At 38.7% G+C, this 18,050-nt stretch overlaps 1 protein-coding gene across 9 annotated transcripts in view; it reads left to right on the top strand.

Moving 5' to 3' along the window:
• LOC145996132 (eukaryotic translation initiation factor 4 gamma 3-like) overlaps window positions 1-18,050 on the top strand; it is a 198,690-nt gene that overhangs the window by 141,381 nt on the left and 39,259 nt on the right. For all 9 annotated transcript variants that reach the window (XM_083132444.1, XM_083132440.1, XM_083132437.1 and 6 more), the window contains 4 exons: window positions 12,908-13,218; window positions 15,392-15,557; window positions 16,002-16,141; window positions 17,651-17,743. In XM_083132444.1, coding sequence (XP_082988570.1) covers window positions 12,908-13,218; window positions 15,392-15,557; window positions 16,002-16,141; window positions 17,651-17,743 — 710 coding nt within the window. The remainder of the gene's footprint in view (window positions 1-12,907; window positions 13,219-15,391; window positions 15,558-16,001; window positions 16,142-17,650; window positions 17,744-18,050) is intronic.

Raw genomic sequence — 18,050 nt, 5'->3', positions numbered from 1 at the left:
CCCTAGGCAGTATATTAGGTGTTCAGATTCTCTACTGCGTGTAGAATTCTAGCACTGTTAAGAAGGCATACCTGCGTGTTGATGTTCTTTCCAGCATTTCTGTAAAACTAAGTGAGCACTCGAGCCGCCGTGGTCTATTCGGTAGTGCGTCTGACCTTTTTTCTGGCCTTGGCTGGATGAGCCTCTCGGGCTCATCCAGCGTCAAATAAATGTGTACCGGAGGTTAAGGCTGCCGGAGTATGGTGCTGATCACATCACCTCCAAAAAATTGCCCCTCCACATCTCCCTATATATACCTCGTGGCATGGTGCAAATTGCTCACTCCCCCCACACACAATGCAGTTTATTGTCCGACCAGTTTGTTAAAAAAGGGGGAGGGCTGTCCTGCTATTTTCCTGTCTCACTGCACCGATTTCGCATGGCTGAAAGATTGAAAATCTCAGATGTCCTACAGTGTAAAAAAGTGTTTTCTGCCGAGAGAAAGAACTAAAGATTAGTTTGGAGAGTATATGAAGCACGTGTTCACATTTTTTTTGCAGGGTAACTACTATTGTTAGGCCCAAGGAAGTGTATATTTAGTTATACTTTGGATCATGTAAAAATGAGATCATGTAAATGGGAAATTTCATCCGCCAAGCTACGTCAGTACTAGTTCCGATTAGTATATATGCGTATAAAATGTGCTAACTTTCGTAACTTCCACGATCCCTAGATTGGTGATGCAAGGTTGTGCTGTGGGTTTTGGTTTCCACCAGTTTATTCTCTGGTTATCACATCGCGTTACGACGCCAGGGGTCCCGGGTTCGAATCCCGGCATGGATGGCAATGAAGCAAATGAATCAATCAAACCAGTTCATCCTCATTCTTATGATGGCCGCGGTAGCTCAGTTGGTTCATCAGGCCTGGCTTCGAATCGTAGGTGAACTGGACCAGGAATTTTCCCAGTCTTTTCAGCTTCTGCGCGTCTGTGAGGCCCACCCAGCCTCGTATCAATGGCTACCTGGGGGGGGGGGGTAAAGGCGGCCGGACGTGATGCTGATCACATCACTCCAACATGAATAATATGTGGAGCTCTACTTCCGCATCATCCCATATGCCTTTATGGCGTGTGTGCATATTCAAGGTGTACCTTTACGTAAATGACCAATATACAAAAGATACAATTATTTACTAAACGTACCAGTACTTAAAGAATTCCGATATGAATCTTAACCATTATTGAATCAGACGACTGAATTTCGCACGTTCCAACTAGTCCGGTCCGCATTTAGACATGTGTATTGGAAAATTCTACGGAAACGAATTGCTTCAGACAGTATTGGTATGAGTATTTAATCAATGGAAGATTTTTCTGTACTTTCTAACGTAATTTGCTCACTGCAGACCGCCACATCCTTCATATGATGGCATTTTCTGTTCATTAGCAGCTGCGGACTTAATTACCGCGTGAATTTGCGTGTTTCTCGTTCAGAAGTAAGAGAATTTGTGCAGAAAGTTACGATAATTGATGGTTATCTTTGTGCAATATTTGCCCTCAACGAAAATTGCTGAATTAAAAACCGTCTCCTTCACTAATTTTTATGCTGGTTAACTTTATTTTGCAAAGTTGACATCCGACGCAATAGTGTCAACGTAGAAAGATGTAAAACCCACAAGAAGCGCGCAGTTCAATTCAGGGTGGTTTAAGATCCATGAACCCGTACATTTTATTGGGTTCCCGTAACAGGAGCGGAACCTTTTTTTTTCCTCGCACAATTTAAATTCGGTACAAGTTGCGTATTGTTTCAACTCAATACCAAACTTGGACCGTTTTTAAGTTGATCCGGAAATAAAACGTTTCAGGACCGAATTGAAATATTTTAAAGATAAAAAGTTTCTTTACGGTCCAGAACTCATTTATGCTTCGATTTTCTCTTCAAGACCAGAATTGAATTTGTTTACAATACCTGTAACAATCCTGGTTGAATTCCTGTACAGAAGTAAACTGCTATTGGCCGATCTGCACACAAGTGTTACGACGCCAGGGGTCCCGGGTTCGTATCATGGCCTGGATATCTATGTTTGCGAGTGTCCATTCATCATGTCATCACTCATCCTCATCTTCGCAAATTAGCCAAAAGTGGCTCAAAAAGCGAAGTACCCAAGTTGAATGGACGGCGAAATCGGGATATATTCAGATTCTTATTTCTTCGCCATCCTTTCAGATCGAATGTTTTTTTTTTTTCAACTTACCCCCTCCCCCCGCTTTTATCTTCTTTCCCCTCTTTGTGTCTCGTTTTCATTAGGTATGGTCAAATTCGGATAAGATATCCGGATATACAACATTCGGATTATCTGAAATTTCCCGATATCCGAATGTGTGCTTTATCCGGACAATTTGTAGTTTTTTTCTTTTTGCGTTTTATCCAAATTATTTTATTCGTAATTTTCGTATTTCATTATGGATTTTCTACAAATTCATCAAATCTGTTCTATCCGGATATCGGATAATTTCAAATCTGTTATCCGGATTTTGCTGTGTCGCTGTTTACACTGATCATGGTTAATTTATAAGGCGGTATCTTTGATCTGCCATGGAAACATGCACGTGTAGAGTATTCAATGTAAACCGTCTTTGCTTCAACAAGTAGCCCGAATTATGATGAAATCTTTTTAATATTTTACTAAAAGTAGTGTGGAACTCTTGGTATTTGACGGAGTATGGAGAAACACTTGGAACAGCAATAGAAATGCATGTTCACCATTAGATGGTTTTGCTATTACCGTTAGAAAGTTAGGAGTGCAATACCAATGAAGGGCCTTCGGTTCAAATCTCCTATACTACTCTGCTATTCCCGTCCCTTAGGCTGTCTTGACGTTCTAGATAACATTCTGGTTGACTTACCCTATCTTTTGAAAGTGTGTTGTTTTCCTTGTAAAGTCTTCTATTTTAATCTTCCAATGTTGGTGTCTGGTGTGACCTTTTCGAAGGGCACTGGAACGTTCTCTTCCACTTAGTACACCGTGGGAACTGCATTGTTGCAAGCAAACGAGGCTTTGGCTCTTGTACATTCCTCTGCTGTATTGTTTGATTATCCCCTCACAAACTTCATGCAATCACCATTCATCCTCAACGGTGCTATTAGTCAAAAGTGACGGAAAAGACATGCAAGACCAACCAATAAAATCTCCCAATGTTGAACGATTACCTGGATAAATCTAGAAAAATATTGTTTCTAATGCTGTAACTCAAACGCGTCATCTCTTGGATATCAAGCATCTTTGAACCCATTCCCTTTTCTTCAGGGCTCCAAACACAAATACGCCGTAACAGAGATCTGTAGATAATGACAAACTTGAAGACAATTGACATTTTGAAAATTGCTGCAACAGTGCCGTGTGAGGCCGCGCAGTGTCATGCTGAGGCAGAGCAGTAGGTGACATGGATGGGAAACATGGGCGATGCTCACTTCTGTAGTAAGTTCATTGTGTAACAATATTGTTTCCTTTCACGATGTGATCAGCTTCTTGATGGTAATCAAGTGTGTGTGGTCAAGGAGTATCAAGTTATCGGAAATATGTTCGTGGAATCTAACACACCCATTTTTTTCAAATAGGCAAACTGCAAATGTGTGTCTAGTGAAATTCTTTTCAGTAGAGTAATTGTAATTCGTATCTTAGTACTTAATGCCGTAACCCATGGGTGTAGCCAGTGCACAATAACTTCATAAAGATGATCTGATTGGTTCATATTGGCGTTTACTCACACACCCCACATTGAAAGAACTGGTCAAGTGAAATCCCAGTGATTTTCAGAAATTCTCGATTGAGAATAGGAACTAACGGGTTTGTTCTTAATAGACTCACACACCCCACATTGAAAGAACTGGTCAAGTGAACACCCAGTGATTTTCATAAATTCTCGATTGAGAATAGGAACTAACGGGTTTGTTCTTAATATAGCCCCCCCCACCCATTTCTTCTGAAGGGCCTGCGAGTTTGAAACCTGGTGAAGGCACTTACGTCCAGTCCCGATTAGCTTTTACGTGCATAAAGTAAAACTTCAATCAATCCATTTCTTCTGCATGTCCATAAGGAAGGACATAGCTATGATCGCTACAAGTTGATATTGCGCAGTTGCGGTAACTGCCCAGGGAAAGATTGCTTCAGCAATGCTTTGTTTCAAGTGCGCAGTATGAAAAATTTTAATCAACAATTAATTCTATATCCGGGTATTGAGACTTAACGCTGCGGCGTGGAAATGCCAATGAATCATAACGGTACGGCTTCAGCTTATTACATTCATTTCATGTAGATGAGACTGTATTTATGCGTTGAGCAAGTGTGCCGTTAAACCTGCCGGAGACCCTAGTTCTGGGATAACGAAAACGAAGTTGAATGAACTTCACTGTCTGAGAATGGAGTGCTACTTATGGCAGAAAGTAGACGACTCTAATAGTATTTTATTCAATTGCTGTGATTTCTAACGTTGCTGTCTATCGATTTAATGAAAGTACTGCGGTAGATTTTGCGATTTGCAGCATTGATGCCAAATCCTTTCTATTTTCTTGAAAACCAATACGAAGTTTTGTATTACCTGGACCAGTGATGAAAGTGCAACTTGTTGGAAACTGGTTTTTCCGAAGTCCTGTTAAGGTTGCACGATCACGCACGAAGTCGGGCCGAAGGAAGTCGACGAGACACGATCGCCAACGAAGTGGCAAGTCGAGGAGAAACGAAGTAGTCGAACCTTGAAAGCCGCACGTGGCGGTATCGTTAATCCTGGCAACTTGCTGGGTCATTTTTACATTATATTTTATTACAAAATGTAATATTTTTCGTACCTTATGGCATTCTAAATTTCTCAGTGCTTGTAGAATTCATGGAAGGCGTGAGCGCGGTGTCTTAATTGTCGGGCCTTGGAATGTGGTTCAGGCCCCGTAACTACAATGGCCCGGTAGGCAAACGCACTTCTGACCTTGTGGATGCCCGTTTCTTCATCTAACCATGTATGTATGCTGTTCAGGTTGAATTCTCAGAAACGTAAGTTCTAACCTTTCTTTTTTTGCCAGCTGATTTACCGTTCGTTTGTGTAATTTCGTGGCTTTCATTATTTTGTAAAGAAAGCATCTGAAATATTTACAACTGTGCTATTAAGTTCAAGATATCTCCGAAGAAATTGATCGGTCTTGGTGCTAACATATGTTGTCTCGTGGAGAGTCTTAAGATTGGGGTCAGCTGCCGATTGCATGATGTAATGACTTCGTAAGAGTGAATAGTTTTTCTCCTTTTAAAGAAAAAAAAGTGCATATGCTACCAGCCTGTGGGTAAGTGTAAGTAGAGAAAGGAGAAAGCAGGTGGCAAGTGGTGGAAGTTGAAAATTCGAAGTTTGTGTGGAGCGCATTAATTTGTGAAGTGAATATCGTCTAAATATTTGGTGATATCCGAAAAATCTGTCTCTACGCAGCAATTAGAACATGTAGGAAAAAAGAAAGTATTCTTCAACGTGGCAACATTGATCTTTCAGGCTCCGGCGTTTTTTAAATTTATCACTTTTATGCAGCGACGGTAATCTTTGGTAATGATCGAAAATTGACGCATGTACATAATTCCTTCCAGACCTGACCTTCAGACTTGAAGTCTGGGGTAGGTAGGGTTATCAGTATGTGAACTCTAGTCTCCATCTGACATGTCATGGTAGGTCTTAGATTTATTTCTCTCTGATGCCTTTCCGATCTTGTCTTTAATAATGCCTTTGAGGCTTGTCATTCAGTTTGCTGAATATTTCAAATGTATATCTTCAAGTGGATAACAAGTAAATATCCTTTTTCGCGCTGGTTTAGTGTGAATTTTGCTCTGTCCGTACCATTTGTTCACGGCGTGATTTGAGAAAGATTCCAATAGTCTTTTACCCTGCATCGAAGTCCTGAGTTTTGGAACTATTAAGATCTTTTCGTTTTTCTTGTTATTTCGTCTTTAAGTATTCGTTCAATATTCGTTAATTTCTTAACACATTTTTTTTATTGGCGTTGAAGGAAATTTATTTAGCTGAAAGTCGGGCGCATTTAATGGTGTCATTAGTTTGAATTATGAAGCTGAACATCAGGAATTAAGACGTCATTCATTCTCGTCGTTGCGACGACGTAAAAAATAAAATGGAAAACCGATGGTTAGGTTTCGGGCTTTACAGTCCCAGAAATTGCACTTTCTCTCCAGATCATAGATATTGGGTAAAACTGTCGGCTAGATTTCCGATCGAGACACCTTTCGCTCGTTTCAGCCACCGATCTAATCATTTTTGAAGTGCGGCTTGTGTGAAAGAAACTGTTATTCAAGTTATTGTGTAGCTAAGAAAGACAATAAGACGAGGCTGATCAATAGAGAAGCATATTTAGGAATGCAATTAACTTTTGGGGGGGAAGGGGGCGGGTGATAAAACAGACAAATGTTTCTCCTCACCGTTCACCTTGAAAGTGGTGCACCAAACAGCCTTCTCATGTAGATTTATCTTTGAACTAGAGAACGAAGTACAAATGTCACATATGGCGAGATAAAGAGCCCATGTTTTTTTTAAACATGTACGTTCTGTTTGTGATTGTACACTATTGTTACCTGATTATCAGATGGAATGAAACTAGACCAGGTCGCAGGGAAAGAAGAATGTGCCAATTTGTCTGAGCATGAGTGTACCTATCATGATTATTCTCCATCCAGTACAAGAAAAATTAATACAAACCTAACTTGTGATAAAGATTTCCTTTTGTCTGCGTTAGTTATAGTGTCACCTTGCTCATCAATATATTTGTCATAGTAGCAGAGCTCAAAAGTATGAGGTCACACGAATTCAATGTAGCATCTCCATATAGTGACATGACTTCATACCAGTGATGTGTGTCTACGCGTAAACAACGATAGTCTACATTCTACACGTAGACTATTTTATACACGTAAATTATGTAATTTATGTAAACAACATGGCGAAAGGTGATAACTTAGCAAAGGGCGCCGTGGAATTAAAAGAAAATTATACTGCGTATCAGTTGCTGATGTGTAAGGATAACTTTTCATACTCTTTCTTCCAAATTCGAACAATTTTTCACCTAGGAAGAAACCTAATATAGGAAATATTCTAGTGTTTTATGGTAAAAAGACCTCACAACTGCCATCTGTTTTTTTTTTTTTTTTGCATACTATTTATCTTCCATAGTTGATAATAGAAGAGACGAGAAATTTTGTTGTAAATAGGGTTCTTTTCATTTCGTTAGGAACCAATATAGTTGAAAATGTCACTTTCCTTTCATGAAACCCTTGAAAATTAATTTTAATGCACTTTAGATTGTTTACGTAGTCTATGTAAACTACAACCCAATGTAATCTACGCGTAGATTACGTGTAGACAAAGCATGTAGACGGAAACGTATAGTCTACGGCACATCACTGCTTCATACATGCACTGTATTTCTTCAAGATTTCTGCACAGCTGCCTTTCGAAATGAAAGTTGCAGTGTGTTCGATCCTCCAACATCAAGAAAAAAGAAAGTTTTAAGTGGAAGGAATTTTTAAAAATCCGCTCTGTTGAAATAGGCATGTACTGAATCCTTAAACATTATTGAGGCGTGAAATAGTGAAAGTGATAAATTTGTCTTGCTGATGTAGTTTTGGATTTAATGTAAGGTGCTAACACATCTTTTCATTACTTGATCTTAAAATAATGCAATACCTGCTCATACGAGAGGTGCCCAAAGGGGTGCGGATTTGTTGGCGATAGAAATTGAATTTTTTTTTCTGTTAGCATGCAGACAAGAAGAGTTGGAATAATGTAAAGGAATTTAGATCTTGCTTGAAGGGTTGTCTTTCTAATTTTTGTCATTGGCAACTAAGGCCGAGTTTTTAGAATTTTTAATGCGTGGGGGCAGTGGCGTGCCCAAAGGGTATTTGGTGGGGGAGTTCCTAAAAAAAAGAATATCAAATGCGAGAAAAGATGGTAAAATGAGGGCTGACTGCTAAAAAATGTATACCTAACCCACTCCTTTCGAAAATCCTGGGTACGCCACTGGGTTGGGGGAGAGGGTAATGGTAAATGTAAATGAAATGACCATAAATAGGCTTTTGTGAGAAGGTTTAGATGTCTTGGGCAGGGATTTTCCATATTGAATCTTGGGGTGTAAGTTTGTATTTAGGGAAGTGGGCGGGCAATTTTTCGAGCATGCCTCATCTCCACGAAGGTATCAACTCGGGGTAAGCCTCGTCACCTACCGACCTGTTGGGTGAGATGAGTCAAGGCAAGGACTTATACAAACCCTTTCTACTCGCCCCAAAATAGGCAATAGTTAGACTGGAGAGTTCAATGAACTAACTGATCTCTAACTACGCACTGGTAATGGTTAGGCTGCAGAGTTCGTATGAACTAACTGTTCCGTTGCTCGCGACGCTGTCCAAAAACGTAAATTGGACCATTTCGAAAGATATTAGCGCCGACCTCCGAGCGATACGACGCTATGGGCTCCTGGGTTCGAATCTCGACTAGAGCATAGAATAGATGTTCTTTATGAGTGTCCATTCACCTATTTCATCATCCTCATCTTCGCGATTAGTCAAGAGACAAAAAAATAACTAAATTAGGGCGTGGGAAACATTTGTAAATTACGACATGCGTTCATAAACTCTAAATAAGTCCACAATGCAGCTTGCATTCATAATATTGGTTTGGTGTCTTTAGATACACGAGAAATAATAAGGTTTTCGAAGTTTGGTTGCAAATACTTGCCGGACTATTATTTTTTTCTGTAGGATGTCTCCATTTGCACAGTTTGTTGCAAATGGAGCATAAAAATTAGTCCGATATTGTCGCTTGTGTATTAGTGAAAACTTTATGCACCGTAGCCATTATCCCTACGTGTGTGGGTGGATTGCCGTGACGTCTTGTGCAGGTGCCCATTAGAACTCCTTGTTCGAGGGTTCCTGACCCTGGAGGTAGCAGACTACATGCTTGCTTAGGTTAGGGGAACGGAATCCTATGCAGCAGCGCCAGTGTGAACAGTCGGTGGGGCCTCGGGGGAGGGGCGAAGAAGTTGCCTGCCAGTGGCGCCTCTGGTGGCGAGACTTGTTAAACGTGCCCCCGGGTAGCGTGAAGTGGATGATCGTGTGTGAATGAACGTACGCTACATAAAAGCAGTGGGAAAATGTTCAAAAAATTGTGATTCGGGATCGGAATGGAATCAGCGGGTAGCAATGGCGGTAGGAACAGACGACGTGCGTCCAGGGACAGAGGTTAGTGGCCATATTTGCTCGAAAAGAATGCGGACAGCATTGCACTATGGTGAAATGTTCTCTGTTGCCCTCGTGGGTAGGCAAGGTTAAAAGAAAAACTTCTTTTTCGTAAGGCATGATTTGCCATTATTGGTGTGCCTTGACGCTTGTACCAGTGTTGTGAAAATCAAAACGGGTTGTTAACCTTTTTCTCCCCACTTGAGTTAAGGTTTTTAATGAAACTTTAATTTTAACACATTAATACATAAACACACGCTAATCTCGACATTAGTAATTAAAGACGTTTACAGCTGGATATAATGCTAATGTAATGTATAGGTGTGTGCGATGCAGGTCGTATATGCGAAGTACGTCGGCGAGTACAACGTTCCTTCTACCGACCTATATTTAGACCTGCCTGAGACGAGTTCTATTTTGGTCTGCATTGATATGTTCTGCCTGCTGGAAACCATACCTCCAGCCAAGAGCAATAGAGCATATGTCTCGCTATAACATGATTTTCTTTAAAATATATTTTCCTCTATAAAATGGGTCCTTTTAGTGCCGGGTATGAAATGGCTAGCTTGTAAACATGTTTTTGTAGCGACTGTAAACAATTAGTGTTTTCCTTATTGATGTTTGTTCGAGGATATACGTACTGATCCATGTATATTTGTTGCAAAAGGGGAAAGAAGTTAAAATTCACGTGAAATGGAGTGTGCATTTGGAATGGGATGACCGTGTTGGATTTATTTGTGCGTGTTGACCTAAGCCCGAGAGAAATCAGGTTTTGTCTCGATTTTGTTTACTCGATCGGCAGACTGGATTAAATATAACCTGGTTCGAGATTAAACTGTCTATTAAAAGTATGTTACTTATTTCACGACTTTTAATTACCAAATACTCCCAAAATACCTTAAGTGGGAATATTTTTTTTATTTGGCAATACCAGCAGTGGGCGGAGGGTGGCAAACTCTTGCCTAGTCGGACAGTTCGTCCCCAAAATAAAGAAAAAGCGAAATATTTTTATGTGAGCAGTGTAGGAATTCATTTAATATTAGGGTGCCATTCACAAAATATTCTAATTTCCACTTTTTTCACCTCACAATTTCAATTTCTGAACATTGGAAGAATTCACATGCATCATGCTTGGTAAATAACTTGGATTCCCGAACTCTGTCCCACACCCAGATGAAAGTGACTGATAGTCATAATTAGATTAATAGGACCTGTCATTAATGTGGGAGCAAAAATATTTGCAATTAACTCCTGTTAATAAAAGGTTCTTGATAGTGGGTATGAAGTCAGTAAAACTAGCCTGCGAGTCTGTTCTGACAGGACGATGTAGGTGTAGGATGATCCTGTGTGTCGGTTGTGCACAGATATAAACTTGCAACTTGTTTGTATTATCTCCTCTAATTGCATTCTGTTCTCCTGATTAAGTAGAAGTGGTAGAAAACTGAAATAAATTAAACTAGTCAGAAAATTACATGGTGCTAATCGGTGGCGGTGATTAGGGGGGGGGGGCAAGGGGGCAGTTGCCTCCCCAGTTTTCACCACTTTTGCCCCTGCACTATGCTAATCTTATCTAGGAAGTGAAATGTACTGTCTTCCCCCCCCCCCCCCCCCCCGGGGTTTGGGACCTAATCGCTGCCACTGGTACTAATATTGGACAGAGACTTGTCTTATTAGTGCAGTCGTGTTTTGTGTATCTTGCGGTGTAGATTTTATTTCCACCTTCTGGCCCTGTTTGTCATTTTCAAAGCTGTGGAGACAGTGGCGTGCCCCTGTTGGTGGGGCTCATGGCCCCCCTTTGACCCAGTAATTATTATAGAAAAACAAAAGGCAGGAAAAGATTGCAAAATGAGGACTTACTACTTTAAATAAAGTATATATACACACCCTCCTTCCCTTACTAAAATCCTGGGCACAACACTTGAGTTTTTCGAGTTAGGGAATCAAACTTTTAGGAATTTTAGTGCATCTATTGTGCTACAATAAAATTCCTTGAAGCATGGTGCATTATTTGGAGAAGGACTGGACTGCATTTCAAGACTGCAAATGAAAAACTTCAATTTTCCCAATCTTCCACACCATTCATGTTCTGACTTCTAGGGTACACCTTGGAGTGCTTCACACCTAAGTTTGTCAAACTTATGAGTATTATGCAGGGTGTCCAAAAAGTCATGCAACCAAAACCTTGAACGTATGCGACTTCTGTACAAAAGTGATAGAGTCTGTTATTCCATATATGCCTGGATAAAAGAAAAAGAATTGAAACTTATCTTACAAAAAAAACTCTGGCATGTCCAAGGTTGCCAGTACACCTCTTAATTATAAAAAAACAACTTTTTTTTTGAATATGCCATAATAACTCCACAAATTGCCTGTAATGTATAAAATGTATACACAATTACCATTTTTTATTCAAGAAATACCCACACAGAGCCATCGATACACACTGAAAGTTTTTACTTTTTTCTTTTCTTTATCTCCACACACATACCTTAGTAACTTTTTCAGCATACTGAACATTCATGTACAGCACGATTTTTTTAGTTTCAATTGCATGACTTTTGGGACAATCTGTATTAAATTCTCTAGGGAAAGGAATCATGTTTGAACTCTAGCATAGCATATAGAAATATACTACAGTATTGGTATTTGACTGTTATTGCAGTTGTTGAGGGAGATGTTTGGTCTGGAGTGATATATTTTTATATATTATTCGTTCTATAATTAAGAACATTTAAAAATTGTTCAATCATTAGACAACATATATCAATTACCCTAATATTTGCCTTCTTTCCTTCCCGTGTGCCCCCCCCCCCCCCAATCAATAAATTACTGTTCCGTTTCTCTTCATTTATACCTTTTAATTGCAGCTCACTGAATAACTCTTGTGGAGATCAAACATCAATGTTCTTAACTCTTCACAAGATGAAAAATGCTGTGCACATTCTTTGTCCTTGCATTCGTATGATTTGTTCATGGGACTGTAGGAATTCAACTTGTATCTCAAATGTTGTTGGATAGTAATCCAAATTTTTGGAAAGGTTTATGCTCATTCAGATTGTGTTTATCAGTATCATTGTACACACCTTTTCTACACACAAACTTCCTGTTTGCAATGGTATTCCATACGTAATTCAATTACTTTCACTATATAGCAGTGTTCCATTTAAACTTTTGCAATTGGAACAATGCACTAAGAAAGTGTGTCCATGTAGGCTACTTTATAGTGCAGTAGCTACTTCAGCTGCAACTTCATGCTAGCAAAATACTAGGCAGATAAATCTCTTATCAGCCGATGCAAGGATATCAGTTTGTCCCTTATTTACCAATATGATGCATCTATAACTAGCTCGTAATTTAATGCAAAAATATAAAATTCTGTTGCTATTTTTATGAATATAAATGTATAATTCATGTATCCTGGTTGTGTAATCTGAGTTTGTAAAGATAATTTTTCTTTTACATGTGAAAATGCTATTACACACACGTTTGAGTAGGTTAATGAACCATTTGTTCCCTGTGCAATTTTATATTGGTAGCTAATCGGAACTGTGGGGATTTGAACCAGGAAATTTCATTGAGACATCTATAGTTGACCAATGAGCCAGCATGTGTGCTGATAGATACAATAATTTATTTATAATAAATATTTTTACCTTTCTAGGCAAGACCTCTCAGCGACAAAAGCCAAAGCGTGGCCAGAAGATGCGAGACGTTAATCTTAATAGGAAAGGTGCCGAGAAAGAGGGAACAGACATGGATGCTTTTGTGGAAACTCAGACTGAGGTGACACCTATCCCCTCTGCACCTTTCCAGGCATCAGACTCCGGTTCTGTTTCTGCTGTGCCTCCATCCTCCACGTCGGCAACCAATGCTTTGCCAAGCATTCCAGCCCCTGTTCCTGTTGCTCCACCCGTCGTGGAAGGAGAAACTTCATTGGGTGTTGGTGAATCCAGTCAAGTGGACGGAATAAAGGTAAGGCTTTGCCTCAAATCTTCACTGTTTATGTGGCCTTTTTTTCTTTTGTAGATGTAACATTGGAGCGTGTAATCGTGGGACTCATTTCAGTGGTTCAGATTCCATGTTAGGTCTTTTTGTCCTGTCTGCATAGGGTTGTTGTGCATCCCAGATTTTCTGGAACTGTTCCAAGGTGGTGGCATCATTTGTCCCAGTGCATCAAAATACACTAATCAACCAGACTGTGGTGAGAAACCAGGAGGGATTGACCACATTTAGGGGTTTTGGGGTGTAGGGCCAGACACATTCTTGACCTGCCAATTTTTTTGGAGGTGATGTGATCAGTCAGCCCCATGCTCCAGACACCTTTACTCACCAGGTACTCATTGATTTGATGTTGGGTGAGCCCCAGAGCTGCTTTGTGGGGACATGGCCAAGTCTGAATCTTGAAATTTTGAGACTTTTGTTCAGAAAATTTGTCTTAGGATACAAGGTGGCATTTTTACTGTATATTATTATAGTTTCTGCAGGTAATTTTGAGAAAATGTCAGAAGATTTTGTTGTGTTTGGGAACACACATACGTGAACAATCTCATAGTTCTGAATGTTCATTGGTTTCCATTAGTAAAATGTGTGTTCTGATGATTCATTTACAAAGATTTCATTGTAAAGTGGATGGTTTTAATGCATGTGCAGTATTGTACCATCTCAATTTTATTAAATCCAAGAATCGTAAAATAGCCAGAATTTCCTTGTGTTCAAATAATGGACTCTGGATACAACATCCAAAGTAATATGTGAAAGGAATCCAAGACATGAATTGCAATACAGTACGTTCTCTTCGTGTGTATTGATACTAACTTCAAATTCATTTTTCAAATGTAAGCTGTACCTGTAACAGAACATCCCATGGAGCTTGCTATGAAAAGACAGGACAAACTGTTCATTTGCATTTTCTGTTTCAAATAAAAGATCAAGATTTTGGTTTTAAAAAAATCTCATATTTTTGGATCAAGATCTGTGTTCTGAATGGCATTTCGGTGTTAAAATAGTGAATATAAACCTGTATTTGATGTAGAAAGTATGCTTATTACACAAAATTAATATTTGACTTTTAATAGCACATTTATGTAGTTATCAGAGTATTAAGTTTGTTTCTCAGCAAAGAAGTCCATTTTTGCTTCTCAAATATTTGTGGCAGGATTAATTAATTTTCCATGATTTGCGTAACTCGTAGTATAATTCAGACCTCAGATAATGTCGCATCTGTAAATAAATCCTAAATTTTGTGTTTAAGAGTTTTATTTCACATTTCGCAAAACTGTAACAAAATGCACCTTACACCTTTCGAAATCCTGAAAAATTAAGGTTACAATGTGTTTTCATCAAAAATGAAATATGCATGCTCCTGCCAATGGCATGTCGTTGCCTTGTACCCAAGAAGTGTTGGGTTTAGTACCTACCGGAGTCACATAGTAGTTAGGATCATATTGTAACCTGATTAGCCAGTCCGTGCAAAAAATTGGACTTCAAATAGCTTGTTTTGTTTCAGTATTTTTTAATGTTGAATTGTTTGAACTTTTCTGGCAATGTGTGTACATTGACCACCATTGATAAACTGCAAATAACAACAAAACGTGCTTTCATTTCCTAACATCAGGAATGATTTGATACTTGTAGTACTAGGGCTGAGCGAATGCCATGTATCGGTTGGAATTTATTTGCCGATACCTGCCAATACTTTTCCAGCAATTTGATCTTTCATGGAGTCCACAAAAATGCCTCACGACAATTTTGAGGAGTCTATTATTCTGGAAATTATTCAAAATCAGTTTCTTTTAATTTTGCGCCAGTTTTGTATTACAAAACTGAATTTTGTGATAAAATTCTGTGCAATTTATTATTTGAAAGCAAAAACCTTGGGGAAATTAATGCATGTAATTACACACTAACATTACAATATATCTTTATCAACTTAATTATTAGTTTTCAAGCATTGGTTAGGGTATCGGTATCAGCTCAACCCTAGCAAGTACTGGTTGTGGAATCTGAAGCAGGTTAGGTTAATATTGGAACATGTTCAACTCTTGCTTTGGTTATAGTTAGTTGAAAGTTAACATACTTGGTAAATAATTTTGAGTATAGTCTTCTTGCACAATATTGAAACCTCTGCGAAATTAATTTTTTACAGGATGAGGTTCCAGACAAGAGTGAGGAGCAGTTTGTAGCAGCCAAGAATGAGGAGAACGCCAAGGTGTCGGCAGCAAATAGACCTTCTACTGAAAGAGAAGACACTCCTGTGATAGAAAATATTCCTTCCAAACCTGAAGTGAAGTTGAGGTTTAATTATAAGGAAGGTAAGCATAAGCTATTGAAAATAATGCAAGTTGAACTTAGACAGCAATTGACTGTGCAGTGAAAACTGCAAAGGCTTTTAATTTTTCAGCTTTTTGGATTTTTTTTTTCTTTACTTTTTTTCATGAAAATATATGAAGGGTTCAGAGTACAAATGGCATATCTCCACTTTCCATGGAAATTGAGTTACATGTATAACTTAGTACTGTGAAGTATCAACATTTCACTGCTAGAAGTAAGTTAGTTTCAAAGTCTTGCTCGTAGAGGCACCACTGGTTAAACATAGTTCTAAGTTATGTAATTGTGCCTTTTTCTTGAAACTGTCTTGAACTCTTAGCCTCTCATATGTTGGAATTGCTAGTTTGTGTGTGATTTAAATCTTTGCTTGATTTTGGTCCCTCTACTTTGCATGATATTGCAAGACTTGATGATTTTTTTATTTCTAGACCAGTGGAGCCCTGTGAATCCAGATGGCAAAAGGAAATACGAAAGAGACTTCCTGTTGGAGCTGCAAAATGACCCACAGTCAAAGAAGAAGCCTGATAATCTTCCAGATCTTGATGTTGTGCTTAGGGAACACAACAAGGTAAATATCTCTCTTTTTGTTACCAGTAATGTTTGATAATTATAAGATACTGTAAGTTATATAAAGTGATGGTTCAGATTAGATGAAGCATTGCATATACAGGGTGTTCGGGCTAGAGGTATACATACATAAATACACGCACACATTTTAGCATCTGTAAACATTATTAACTTTCTTTCCTGGTTTCGTACAAAGTTACTCAAAGTTTTATGTACACTGAGGGCAAAATTTGTAGCTCTACATATATCCAAACGATACTAAAGTTTGTGCCAAGTGTAGACTAGCATCCGAGGCACTATTATCACAGCCTCTTCAATGATACACAGTTTCAAATCACCCAAATTGTGAACTTTCCTCTTGTACTCAACATCTTTAATGAAGCCCCATGCAAAAAAGTCTTAATGGTTTTCAAATCTGGAAATATCTGTGGCCAGGTAGTTTCTGTGCATGTGTGATTCAGCAGCACAATTGATGGTACAAGTGGACTACTGAAATCTGAAATTGATGGTCCATCGACTGAGCTTCACTAAGAGAGAATACAAGGATTAGTTTTCACATTGTGAGAAGTTATTTTTGTATGCCTCTAGCATGGACACACTGTATATCTTGCACCCTTCTTCCTAGGAAGTTCTAAGCAGACACTCAATTAAGAATGAATGTTTTTGAAGGAACATTTGCAACTTTTTAACTGATCTGTAGAACGTTTTACCAGTATCAGTAAATATGTAAATTTTTGCACCAGTCCTTGGTTACTGATTTTTTTAAATATAATTCTTGATGTGCAGTTGCTTTTCTGTGTTTACTATCGTAGATCTGTAAATGTCTACTAATTAGATTACACATTTTTTGTGTTATAAGTTCAAAAGCAATAGGTGATGCAAAGCTTTTTATGCAATGTTTCAATCTTCGAAACAATTTTGGTTCCACTGTAATTTCAATTGGAGTAGTTTGTAGCAGGGAACCCCTCTTTTACATTTTCCCTCATTATACATTCATACTTCATGGTCCCAATAGAGCAAGAAATGTGAAGTTGAGGTGCCACACTGAATCGAAATCTGTATGTAGTTAACTAATTCTGGCAGATTAGTGAGATAGGCTCTAGTTTCGGAAACCAGAAAAGACTGCTATGGGACTCTTCAGATGCATCACCCAATGAAAAAGCTGAGGGCTTTGGCACCATGGGGTCTAGTAGAATACCATTAGTTAAGTGTGTATCTAAATCGTGTAGTCTATTGAGATCCATGTAACTCATCTGTTCGTCGCAAGCTGGCAGTACCAGTTCATGTATGGCACAACCCATGTCAGTGGTTTCTTGATTTGTGTTGAAAGTTTTTATTTTTAAATATATTGCAGGTGAGAAATTGGGGTAGGATCATTAATATATTTTGATTATTTTCCTGGTCATTCTAAGGTAGAGTCTGTTGTTGGATATGGTTCTCTTCAGAGTTAATATTCACATGTATTCATGGTAGAACGTTCTTAATATTTTTTTTTTCTTTTCCCTTTCAGTCAAGAACACTCGACAGTAGGTCACTGAATATGAATAGAAGTATGGGTAATATAGACTTCGCTCCAAATTATGTGAAACCTACACAAGGACGAGTGAGTACTATTATTTCTATTGCTGATGAATAGAACCACCTGATGAATAAAAGATCAAGATTTTGGTACAAAAACTGGTCACATTTCGGGGTCAGAAACAGTACATAAAATATCATTTCGATGTTAACCCCTTAAGTGTGGATAGCATATATCCACGCCTTCCGCATATTGCTGCTGTATTGCGGAAGGTGTATGTATACATACTTTATGTTCATTTCAACTATATTCGATTTAATGTGGTGTATATAGTCACACACATTTTTGGTGAGATAGTTCTAGCTGTAGTAGAAACAAAAGATAGTAGCAA

Source organism: Lepisma saccharinum, chromosome 12 (assembly GCF_977018435.1).
Source record: "Lepisma saccharinum chromosome 12, izLepSacc3.1, whole genome shotgun sequence".
Classification (NCBI taxonomy): domain Eukaryota; kingdom Metazoa; phylum Arthropoda; class Insecta; order Zygentoma; family Lepismatidae; genus Lepisma; species Lepisma saccharinum.
The sequence above is the reverse complement of the archived record's forward strand: the minus strand, read 5'-3'. Positions and strand labels throughout refer to the sequence as shown.